The 12,431-nt window shown below is 51.1% G+C and overlaps 2 protein-coding genes across 5 annotated transcripts in view; one reads left to right on the forward strand and one right to left on the reverse strand.

Moving 5' to 3' along the window:
• SRGAP2 (SLIT-ROBO Rho GTPase activating protein 2) overlaps positions 1 to 2,838 on the reverse strand; it is a 97,243-nt gene extending 94,405 nt beyond the window's left edge. For 3 of the 4 annotated variants that reach the window (XM_039565070.1, XM_039565069.1, XM_039565071.1), the window contains exons 1-2: positions 2,767 to 2,838; positions 1,083 to 1,661 (exon numbers count right to left, since the gene is read on the reverse strand). In XM_039565070.1, coding sequence (XP_039421004.1) covers positions 1,083 to 1,149 — 67 coding nt within the window. In that variant the 5' untranslated portion in view covers positions 1,150 to 1,661; positions 2,767 to 2,838. Of the gene's footprint in view, positions 1 to 592; positions 652 to 1,082; positions 1,662 to 2,766 lie in introns of those variants that run through there. The other variant, XM_019288911.3, reaches the window with a different exon arrangement.
• Positions 2,839 to 3,144: 306 nt separating this feature from the next.
• On the forward strand, positions 3,145 to 7,861 carry FAM72A (family with sequence similarity 72 member A). Its single transcript, XM_039565515.1, has 4 exons — positions 3,145 to 3,439; positions 4,338 to 4,415; positions 5,631 to 5,755; positions 6,564 to 7,861. Exons 1-4 carry the CDS (start codon positions 3,288 to 3,290, stop codon positions 6,656 to 6,658), a joined length of 450 nt encoding a protein of 149 aa, XP_039421449.1. The 5' UTR covers positions 3,145 to 3,287; the 3' UTR covers positions 6,659 to 7,861.
• The last annotated feature ends 4,570 nt before the right edge of the window (positions 7,862 to 12,431 follow it).

The following is a 12,431-nucleotide window of genomic DNA, read 5'->3' on the forward strand; positions in this document are numbered from 1 at the left end:
CCCAGCAGGAAAAATAACCGAGCACCTAATTGCAAAACAATATCTTAATTGTCAATTTTAATCTAGGTTTCCTACTCAGATTTAAATCTGGCTTTCTTTTTTTCAAATTGCATTGATTTAACTCAATCAACCCTGCCCGAAGGCCATCTTTCCTGCCTGCTCTGAGCATACCAAGCAAGTTTTAACCAATTAGATAAATCACTGAATCTCGTAACTTCCTAGCAGCGACGTATCACGCCATGCACAAGCCCTAATTATTCTTTTAAATGCATATGATCCCGAAAACTTCGCAAAAATAAGCAGCTCAGGGGGGCATTTCACCATCTTTTATTTTTTTTAACCTAGGGCACATGATGGCCTGAAACCCAGCCAGCTGAATTCTGCAGAGGACTTGCATGGTCATTGCAAAAGGTGCTGTTTAAACCCATTGATTATTCCCTGGGATGATGGGAATAACGCTGCTGCACGAGTTTTATTCATTGCTAAGTGTGTGCATTTCTGTGTGTGTGTACACCCACACCCACACCGCAGCCTCGAGGTGTTACACTCCAGCACGGCAAGGAAAAGCAGGCAGGGAATATTATGGACTCACCCCGAGCGAAATCCCGAATAATGGAAGTTTCTAGCACAAACAGCTTCCCAGGGACCCTCGAGCACAGTCCCCCATCAGCAGCAGTGGAAATATGCTCCTCTGACACTGCACAGATTGTTCAAAGATTCCCATGACAGGCAGAGGATTAAAAAGCAATTCCCTGCCTCTCGTATTTCACATGCAAAGCCGCCTTTCAGAACGGCAGGCAGGAAAATATGGATCTCCCCGAACTCAAAAACGTGTGTATTCCCTAAAAAGCCCCCGCTGTGGTACCTTAAAAAGGGCAACACCAAAGCAGGAACTACCCCCATGGGGACAAGACACGGCGCTGCAAACCCGACCCAGCTTTGTATTACGAAAAAAGCCCTGCAAATTCCAGGCAATCTGCAAATGATTTCCCTCTTCCCCACCCAAACATCCACTGCAAACTCCTACAATTGCGAGCCAGGCTTGCGATAGCCAAAGGGGTAGAAATAAAACCATTCCTTACCTTTAACTTGAGTGTCATATTCGGCTATGATCTCCTTATCCTTTTTGAATTTTGCTGGCGACGTCATGTTTTCTTTTCCAAAAAGCTGAATAACCTCGAAAGAGATCCACCAGAACACGAGCTATAAAGGCAATTTTCGCTCCTCTCAGCACGATGCCTTGGCTTTCTGCTCGTCCTTCCCTCCCCCCCGCAAAAAGGGAAAAAAATAAAAAAATCAGTCCATGGAGAGAGGGTGTGAGAGGGAGCACAGCAGCAGGAAAATGCAGATGTTGAGATCAGCGGATGGAAGAGGCAGCAGTTTTGTCTCCCTGCACCAAATCCTTGAGCAGCAGCATCAGCCTAGCGAGATCCTGCAGCCCCCAAAGGCTCTTCCTGATCCTTAATAGCACAGCCGGGGAGTGGAAGTCCTTCCGCACATGTTTTATGCGGGTTTGGTTTGCCCTTTTTTTTTTTTCCCCCCCTCTTCTCTTTTTTTTTTTTTTAATTTCTTTCTTTTAATGGGCTCAGAGATGATGCAAATCAAATCCCAAACGAGAGCAGCAGCAGAGGAGAAGCAGCCGTTTGCTTTGGTTTGCTTGCCTGCAAATACAAGAAATAATAACAATAATAAATATATATTTAGAAAATTACAGCTCGCAGCCCAAATCTGTGATGGGAAGCAAAGCTGCCCTGACACCCTGACATTGCAAATCGTCCTTTGAGCAGCGGCAGCGTGAGGTTCCAACTGCAGCCCGGCCAGGTGACCGAGGGAACACGCCTACAACGGGGGACCCGGGCGATGGTCCGGGCACAGCGGCTCCTTTGGGATGCGGCTCCCGGGGACAATTTGGGGTGCAGGTCCCGGGGAACCGGGGGGAATTCAGGAGCGAGTCCCGGGGGGTGATTTGGGGTGCGGCTCCCGGGGGAACGGGGGATGGTTTGGGAAGCAGGGGGCTCCTCTGGGATGCGGCTCCCGGGAGAGCTCGGGTTAACTTGGGGTGCGGGTCCCGGCGGAGAATTTCGGGGAGCGGGTCCCGGGGGGGGTGCGGAGGCTGTTCGGAGAGCGGCTCCCGGGGGAACGGGGCTCCTTTGGGAAAACGGGAGCTCCTTGGGGAGCGGCTCCCGGGGATGTGGGGCTCCTCGGGCTGCGGGGCTCCCCCGGGACGCGGCTCCCGCAGCATCCCCCGCTGACCGCGGGCTCGGCCCCACCGGCGGCCGCCCCGCAGCCCCGGGCACACCGGGCGCGCCCCCGCCGGGCGGCTCCGCCCGCAGCTTCTCCCTCTTCGGGGTTTTTTTGGGGGTGATTTAGGGTTTCTTCCAGGGCCCGCTGCGCTGTGCGGGGCGGGACACAACTTTTCCACCGCCTTTTCTTTTCAATTGGTATTTTTTCCCCCTTTTTTTGGGAGTGGGGAAGGAGGGAGGGCGCGCTGCTGCAGCCCCCCGCGGAAGATGCGCGTAGGGGAGGAAGAAATAAATAAACACGGCACCCACCGGATCCGCATCCCGCCCGGGAAGAACAATGCGAGCGGCGGGGAGAGGAAGCGTGGGGGGGTCCCGGGGGGGGGGTGGGGGGGGGGCCGGGGCTGGGGGGACGCGGCTCGGGGTGCCGGGGAGGCGGCGGGGCCGGCGGCGGAGGGCTGCTCGCGGCCCGCCGGGGGGGTGGCACGGGAGGGCCGGGGGTCGGGCGGGCGGCCGGGGCGATTACCTGGGCGCTGCGGAGCCGCCTCCCGCAGCCGGGCGTCCTCCGGCCGCTGGCGCCCGCCGCCCGGTCCCCCGCACCGGCCCGCCACCGCCCCGCCCCGCCCAGCGCCTCGGCCAATGGGCGCGGCGCGCTAGGCATGAGCGACGGGCATCACAACCAATCAGACAGCGCCGTCCCCAAGATGAGCCCGCCCCCTCTTCCCGCCGCTTGGCGCCCGTGGCACCGCCCCGCCGGCCGAGAGCGGCGCAGGGGCGGGGCGAAGGTGTGAGTGACAGCCGGTGTGACCAGTAGAAGCGAGGCGGGGTGCGCCTTCTCACCAATAGCCAGGCGGGAGGGGTGGAGCCATCGGGTTTTCAATGGTGGTGGGCGTGGCCTGCGGCGCCCAATGGGAGGGCGCGGTCGGGAATTCAAACTGACAGGTGGGAGCGTGGCCGTTGGCGCCGGAGCGGAACGGGACCGGCACCGGATCGGGACCGGGATCGGGATCGGGACGGGACCGGGACAGGATCAGGGTCCCACCCGCCATGTCCTCCAGCGGCTGCACCTTCGAGGACCGGTGCGTGAGCGTGCTGTGCTGCCGGTTCTGCCGGCAGGTGCTGAGCTCGCGGGGCATGCAGGCGGTGCTGCTGGCGGACACCGACACCGACCTCTACTCCACCGACATCCCGCCCTCGGGGGTAAGCACCGGGAAGGGGGGGAAAGGGTGTGTCGCACCGGGGGTCGGGGTACTGTCAGCGCCGGGGGGCACGGCCGAGCGGGGTGACGCGGCTGGAGGGTTCTCAGCATCACTCCAAACCCCGCTGTCACCGGGAAAGCAGCCCCACAAAACACGAGGGTTCACCCCATCCCTACATCTCCAGCCCGGGGGAAGCCACGGCGGGATGGCAAAGAGCGAGGCTGTCCCGTGCAGGGCAAATCCAAACTCCAATTTCATCCATCCGTAGGGATGGCACCGGCTCAGCGGCCACGGGAAGCTCCTCCCGCTCCTTTGCGAAGCGAAGATTAGAATTTGAAATAAAGACCCGCAAACAGAACAAACCTGATCTGTCACTGCTGCCAGGACTCTCCCCCAAGTCGGCTCTCTGCTGCTTTCCCATAGCGAGATTTGAATAGTAAGGAAATCAGATTGTGAAATGACATGGTAATCAGAAAGTATGGGTTGGAGAGGAGATAAGGAATCAAAGGTTTGGTTTTAAACATCACAGCCTCTAAGGTATTGTTCTGTTTCTGAGCTGGGATTTGGCAGGAGCTGGGGCGATATCTGTAATCGGGGATCTGACTGACAGTGCCACACTGAGCCTGAGAGCCTCTGAGTACCAAGGGAAGCTCTGCTCTTTTGGGCTATTTTAAGAGGATTTTTGATACTCGTGCGATGTCACGTGGGTCTCTTTTTAAAGTTTCCGTATGAGTACGGCTGATAGTCAAAAGGAAAATGGCACCGTGTGGCCTCGGGAAGTTTAAACCACACAGGACCAATGGCAGCATCACTTAGTAGTGACTTCAGACCGGTGTTATTGTAACACTGCAGTTGTAATCGCAGCAGCTCTAAACTTCGGTGAATTTCCTTCCTCCAGAACTGTTGATTTCATCGGAAGCTGCTACTTCACTGAAATCTGCAAATGCAAGCTGAAGAACATCGCCTGTCTGAAGTGGTGAGGACACAAGTGGTGACACCGACGTGTCCCAGCCCTGTTTCGCCTCCTCGCCCTCACCTCCCGCAGCGCAGGAGTTACAGGACGAGCGAACAGATTGCGTTCTCTGCTGCAGATTTAATGCTGCTGGGGAGAAACTCAGCCCACTGCTCCTGGGCAAGGCTGCCAGGGTATTTCTGTGCGAGTCCCCAGCGGAAATGTGACAACCTTGTCAGGAGGCTGAGTCTCTGGGAAAGCTTGTGTGCCACCTGCCTGATTAAATGTCTGCCTCAACACTCAGAGAGCTCTGTGAATAAGGCCCCAGCAAGCAGCAGTTACTCATATTCTAATTAATAGAACATCCTCTTGGCAGATCGAGTTGTTGGGAGCAGATGGAACATGCTGTCGCTAAAGTTCTTGGAGTTCTTTTATCCTCCTTATTAATGCCTGATATTTAAGGGTGAAAACAACAACTCTCAAATAGCTCACAGTTATCTGAGAGAATTCTTTCAGCTCCGTAATCACGATTTTTACCTTCCTCAGATTTGAACAATGGGGGGTAGTGATAGGGACACAATATTTTGGTTTTTAGACAGAAGCAGAGAAACAGAAGTATCTCATCGGAACACATGGAAAAATGGTTGTTATGGTTTTGATCTAGGAGAGTTGATAAGGCTTCAATAATCTGGCCCAGAGCAGCTGTGGCTGCCCCATCCCTGAAGTGTCCACGGCCAGGTTGGAGCAGCCTGAGACAGTGGAAGGTGTCCCTGCCCATGGCAGGGGTGGGATTGGATGGGCTTTAAGGTCCCTTCCAACCCAAACCATTCCATAATTCTCAGTCCCATTACTCCTGCTGCTGGTACCCTCCCGTGCACGGTGCTTGTGTACAGGGGGATTTTGGGTGTGATGAACTTCTTTGCTGGTTGGAATCACTGGCCTTCTGAAGGAAAATAAATAAAGAAATCCACCAGCATTTGTTGGTATGTAAACTAATCTGGGTTACACAATTCAGGTTACTAAACGCTTTATGTGCCAAAGATCTAAAACTCAGATATTCCGTAACTCCTGACAGCTGTCCCCTAAATATTTAAGATACTTGTTTAACCCTGTTCCCTTAACCCTATCAAAACCAGTGCATTACATAATGGTCTGGCACAGGGGCTATTTAATCGGAGCCGGAAAAAGCCACCAACACCCAGCTTTTCCCCAGGCTCATTATTCCCCTTGCCTTTCCAGTGGGAACGTTGTTGGCTACCACGTGATTTGTCCCTGCAAGCCCTGCCTGCTGTCCTGCAACAACGGCCACTTCTGGATGTTCCACAGCCAGGCAGTGTTTGGCATCAACAGGCTCGACCCTTCTGGTGAGGGACAAGTTTGTTTCCTTCCCTTTCCCTTCCCTGAAACCCTGATTCCCGATCCTAACAAGGCATCCCGATATAGCCCAAGCATATGGAGGGAGGCTGGCATATGGAGGCACGAGGAAGTGCTGCTGATCTAGAAAACCACTTGGGGGGAGGCAGTTGTAAAAGAGAATTTCGGCGTAAATTGATCTTACCCTCTCCCCTCTGTGGACAGGAGTCAGGATTTTCTGCAGCAAGACCACCACCAGTATAAACACGGGTTTATTTATAGTGCTGGGGGTGGCTTCACTGGGCTGTCAGGCAGCTGTCCAGGGGCATCTCTTTTTTTGGGTGAGTCACGTTGTCATTTTGACCCTCCCTAAGTGAGTCCTCCTTAGCTGGACTTGCGTCCTGGTGGGATGGATGCCAAGTGTCTGGCAGGGCTGGAGCCCTCAGGAATGCACAGCTCCCTGATAAATCCCCAGGGCAACTCCCTGCCCAAACCTTGCAGTGTCACCTGTGCCTCGGGTCGATGCTGCTCACAAATAAATCAGTCAGGAGGGGCTTATCAATAGCTGCCTGAATTGGTTATCTAAATACTTCTGTGGGCAGGGATTTATCCTCTGAATAGGGCTGAAAAAAATAAACAACAACACTCCCAAGATCACTTTGAAGGAAGACAGAAAATAGATTTATTCATCATGAACGTGACTTCCCGGGTTTTGCAAGGATTATTTTCTCTCACAATAAACAGTTGTGCAACTTAAATATAAGGTCACAATCCAAAAATACCTTTCCCCCCCCCCCCCTTTTGTCTCCTCCCCACCAGGTGTGGATGTATTGCTCTGGGGCAACTTGCCAGATCTGGAGGAAAGCACAGAAGAAGACACGTCCTGCACCTCTGAGGAGGAGTACATCAGATAAACGTTACCTGCAGGATCGTCCCTCCACTTGTGGCCTGGCTGTTTGGTTTGGGTTTATTTAATTTCACCTGGTGGCCCATCGGATCTTAAACAACAGAAAAAACCAGGAAATCTGGAAAACAATCCCTAAAAATCTTCTCTTTCGCTGTAGCCTTCCTTGGACTCCTGAATCTGCCTGGTGTGTATCCCCTGAGCAGAGATGCACCTTGGAAATGCAAGCACAAAGTGCATTTGCTGAGCTCTATTTTGCTTTTCATTCTTAAGCCTCAACAGCTGATAATCCTTCCTTTCTTCTTCCCTAAAGCACTTTTCACAGAGCAAAACCTCTCAGCTGCTTTCAGTTCAAAAAAATCTTCAGGAATGATCTGCCAGGTCGGGGGAGTTCTGAAAGAGCTCAGCTCGTGTGGTTCAAAGTGGCTCCAAGTTTTGCTGCTCTGGCTCTGTGATCTCCTGCTCTCTGCAGCTTCTTTGCACCTGAGGCATCCCAGGATGCTCCCAAATGTGCACTGGGAAGCCTCTTAGAGCCTTCCCTTCTTTATTTTTCGATACTTTCAGGATTCTGTCTCCACAGAGATCAAGTTCATCTTTTTTCTCCCTGATAAAACCTAAATTCTGCAGTTTCTTAGTAGAACTTCAAGGCTACGCTGGAGTTTTCCTTCAGGGCAGCAATAACACCCATACACTTTAATATATATTTTTTTCCCTTCTCCGAAACACAACTCAGTCACGAAATTGGATCTTTTTAGAGAAAGCAAAAAAAAAAAAAAGAAATCAGGTAAAATATTTGGTGTTCATGCCTAACTTGCATCCTGAGGTGCACAGACAATCTGCTTCCTGTAGGTAATGAATTCAAAGCTCATTTTCTGAGTTGCTAACAAACCATGATATTTAACTTCTGAACTAAGTACTGTCCCCTTCAGCTTCTCACCTAAGGGCCACCAACAAAAAACTCAAAGTAAAATCATGTAAGAGAACAGAGGACACTTCAATAAACCTCCCTGCAGCCTCTTGTGATACTTGAAAGGGGTGTGATGAAGACAGATCTGAATTGTCTCAGTATTTTCACTGCTCATTATCTATTTCTTAATTAATGGTACTACCTCTTCTGCATTAAGTGTTTATTGGTGTATATTTGTATGTGTGTGTCTTGTTTTGAATTCCTGTGTTGTGTCTGCCCAGTTAATAAAAGCTTTGGACTCCAGAGTCTTCAGGGCTGTCATAAATATGGACGATATCAAATAATCACAACAATGAAATGGCATCTTGGATTAAAGGAGTGGAATAATTAGGCTTTTAGTATTATGAATTTGTTTTGGACAACCGAAAAATAAAATCACTTTAGGCTGACAAACCTGACAGCTCCTCTGTCTTAGTTAACTCTTCTATAAAACTCAATATCCCAATTTTTTCCAGCTTTCTGTGATCACTACAGCATCAAGCTGGCAAGGTGACACCTCAAATTTTTTTTTCCCCGCAGAATTCATGAGCTAAAAATACATCTGATTGGTTTTGCATAAGCAACACAATAGTTCAAACGTGGTTGTGCCTGTTGCCAGCCCAGCACTTGCCATTTATAACCTTCACCATCCTGAGTCAGCAGGGGCAGAGCTCCTCTCCCACAGGGAAGCAGAGGATGAATTCCTCCCCTTCAAGTCCATAATTCTGTTTTTGCTCCCTATCTGTACACACAGAACTGGAAGTTCTACCATCGACTCGCTCAAACAGGCCTGTGCAATTAAAACACTTCACCTCATCAGCTGGAAATTAAGAATGAGCCAACTTTTAAGGGAGTTCAGTCCTTTTTTGTTGACAATAAAGAAGCTGTAGGTATTATATACAAAGTATGCAAACATCCCCTATTGCCCCAGCTGTCATGAATGTCACCAAAGTGATCAATCATGTCCAGGGCTGCTCCTTTCTATCTGAAATTAAAAAAAGAACTGACTGAGCACTTTGTGTTAAAGCCACAGCAGCTCATTCACAGAGCCCCAAAGTCTGGGGTTAAGTTTCCAAGGATCACCACGGTTATAGACAGATTTAACCCCAAATTGGCACAAAACCAGATCAATATTTCTGGAAACACTCCCAGGTCCTTCACCCCACCCAAAGCTGTGTTTGAAATAAACAGCTCAGGTCTCTGCTTTGTTTTCTCTCTGTGTTTTGACATACAAGGTGTCGGTGCTGTGGCACAGCCCTGGAACCTGCTGTGGATCACTTGGAGGGGGTGGGTGCCAGGCCTCTGGTATAAAAACACACCTGGGCAGATAATGGAGATACGCAGGATGGATGCATCAGCAGGATTCAACGACAGATCCGTGGTCAGGCTGATCCGGGAGGAGCTGTTGCACCTTTTGGCGAGGATTTCCCAGGGAAATTGGATGTGATCTTTGCTGTGCAGCCCCTGAAGTCACAAGGCTGAAAAACAAGAACCGCATCCTCAGGCCTTTCCTCCTGCTCATCACCAAGGCGAGCAATTAAAGCATCTCTAATCAGATGGGGGTTTGTTTAGTAGGGACTGAGCACCAGGCAAAAGGTCCCAGAGTTCAGACTCCAAGTCAGGGCTTCTGCAAGACTCCAGAGTTCTCCTGGCACCGAGAGTTCTGCTGGAGCCCATCCCTCCGTGCCCATGGGCTGCATCTCCTTGGCCACCCCAGACCTGAGCCCAGCAGTTTTTAACATCTTGTGCAACACAAACTTGTAGGTTCAGGGTCACAGACTTGTTTGGATGAAAACATTTGGAAGTGGAATTCCAAAAGGCACTGAGGATAAATAACTTCAATTTGGTTTTCGAGTCACAGGGAGCCGTGCCATCACTCTGTTACTGATGGCCAACCATTTTCTTCCCCGCAGCGCACAAAATCAGCTGGAGGGGTCGGGGAAAGTCACAACAAGACAGTGACAGATTGATACCTCTCCATATTAAACAAGACTTACTGGGAGAAAAAGCCCATTTAAATCTTCTTCCTTATTCCAGCACAGCCTAAAGCCTCATCATTACCTCACATTTATGTGCCACCCTTCATCCCAAAGCACTTTACAGTGACAAACAGTTCGGAATTCTTCTGCCCTTGAGCTGCAGCCAAGTGCAGGCTGCAGAGCAGCTGCCAAGCGGGCAGAGTGCGGCCAGGCCCGTGGTGAGGCAGCACCGGGATGAGGTTCAGGGTGTGATCTCTATCAGCACGAACTGATACGGTGATTACCCGGGGAGGCTCAGCTTGAAGGACACCCTCTTCTCCCACAGGCTGGAATGCAGCTCAGCCGCTTCCAGCAGGTGACAGACGGGTCCCCATTCCCGGGACAGAACCTGCAGTCCCAGGCTTTGAATCTGAGGAAGAGCCCAACAATGAGAGACAGAAATCACTGAGCTATCTTTACATTTCTGCTCCTCTCTCTGGCACGCCAGGCTTTGGAGAGTGAAGTAAAATGCTCATTTATTCTAAAGCACCCCATTCCTTTGCCATGAGAGGTCGTTGGTGCGTGTTTGGTTACGTTTGCAGCCTGTGTGGTTTCTGGAAGCGTACCCCAAGGAGCAGCCCGTGTGCCGAGTAAACAACCTTTGTGTGCTGTTTTTTGGCTTCAGGGAGCGTCCCCAGCGCAGGGAGCGCAGCGCAGCCCCCGTTGCGCAAGGAGCTGCGAGCGCGGGGGCTCAGGGGCTGCTGTGGAAGCAAGGCAGCCAAAGGGGGCAAGGAAAGGCACCGGGGACTGCCAGAGATCAGAGGTGAAGCCTCACGAGGAGACTCCTGAGCTGCAAGAGACAATGGAGCCGTGCCTGTTCCTGCAGCTGTGGATCCCTTCTCGCTGTTCCAACGGGGATTTCTGGGAGTAGCCGGCTCTTCCAGCACGCAGACAGCCACGGAGTCGCACAAAGGTTGGGAAGGGACCTTAAAGATCACCTCAAACTGAAACCATCTCGTACCCGAATGAAGGATCCTTCGGGATCTCCACTGCACTCTTGGCTCTTCCTCTTGCTCTAGCACACACAAAGGACGCAGCCTCTAGCAAAATACCCATTAAAAACCTACCAAAAACCCCCAGATTATTCCAAACCTGTGCAGATACAGCATTTATAGAGCTGAGACATGATTTCAATTCATGCAGGATACAGGAACAGCCAGAGAGCGAAGCTGCCTTGAGCATCTCTGCTGGAATTAACTCCAAGCTGTTGATGCACCACCCAAAATTCCCGCTCCTCAACAGAGGAAATATCAACAACGCTGTTCTCCCAACATTTCCCAGCAGTCTTTAGCCAGAGGGACATTCTGGCTGCTCTGCTGTCTGCAGTGTCTCTTGTCACCTCGCCTGTGTGACAGCAGCTCGGCCCAGTGAGCTGCACTATTGATTTCTCATTAGAAAGCAGGAATCCCATTTTGGACAGCAACAAGGAGGGGGGAAAAAACCCCAAAACCAACAGGGAACAAAGCTCATCAAATAGAAGCCAACCCAAATCTCTGGTGCCTCACTTCTGATGTCACCTGAACGCTGCCAGCTCGGTGTCTCCGGGTGATGCCACACAGGGGAAATCAGCACCAGGGCACTCTCCAGCACTGCCATCTGCACGGCAGCGTGGGGAGAGCGTTGTGCAGGCTCTCAGAAAGCCAGGCTGAGGAAAGAAGTCTTGATCTCTTGCATTTCTCTGCCTGCACTCCTTTCCTGGAGGGAAGTACTAATTAAAACTAAGCCAGCATCGCTGCTCCATGAGTGCAGCCACACCGGGATCCTTCCCTGCTGTGCCGTGGCAGAAGCTGATTAGTTCATCCCTCTCCAGCATATGGCCTGCTTTGGAAGGGGAAATTTCCACTGACACAGGAGATAACACCAGAAATACAGGTGCTCTGGGGCTCTCACCCTAATTTCCCCAAAGGAAAGCTGGTCCCGTGTCTGCTGTGCACGTCCAACAGCTCCTGACACAAAGGAAAGTTAAAAAGAGTTACATTTAAAAGAAATTCACCTGATTTTGCCTCATCATCTGTCTTGCTCTCAGAGCCAACACCACGCTCCAGCAACAGACTGGCCAGACAGCAAAAGGGTTTTAGGACCAAACCACAAGGGGACAAAGCTCCCACCCCTTTTGTCTGCACCTTTTGGGGTGTCACCAGAGCTGTTCTCTCACCACCAATTTATTTGTCTCCATTTTAAAAAGCACAGATTTGATTCTGAGGCTAGCAAAGCTTCGACAGGAGCGAATCTGCTCTGTGATTCCTGCTGTGCTTGCAGAATGCACCCAGAAAGCTCCTTCAGCAAGGCTGGCAAGGGAAGAGCGAGGAGCTTGTGTGCCACAAGCTGCCTCGGATGTGAGCAGTGCCAGCCCTCCTTGGCCCACATTAAAAACACAGCAATGGCAGCTCCAGACCCAAAACCACTTGGAGACAGCATGGATGGGATCTATTCCCAACCAGGGCTGAGGATGCACCTTCGAACCTCATTTATTCAATCAAAACTGCGTGTCCAGCTACTCTGCCAAACACAAGATCCAGGCCCTTCTCAATTATTAAATTTTTAAACCTCTTTAGGGCTTTTAGCAATTCATTGATTCTCTTGCAGGTGGACACAGAGCAGTGGATGGTTTTAGACCCCCACAATACCAAAGCTGCAATAATTTTTCCTCCCAGGGCGCTTCCTAAAGCCAACAGAGAATTATTTGGTTAAAAATGCAGATGGAATGGCACAGTCACAGCTGAGGGGAGGTTGTGAAAGCTCCTGCAGATTCAGTCTAACATCCACTCAGATTTGATGAGAGCCTAAAATGTTGGGACAAAATTAAGCAATCGGCTCTT

Source organism: Corvus cornix, chromosome 26 (assembly GCF_000738735.6).
Source record: "Corvus cornix cornix isolate S_Up_H32 chromosome 26, ASM73873v5, whole genome shotgun sequence".
NCBI lineage: Eukaryota > Metazoa > Chordata > Aves > Passeriformes > Corvidae > Corvus > Corvus cornix.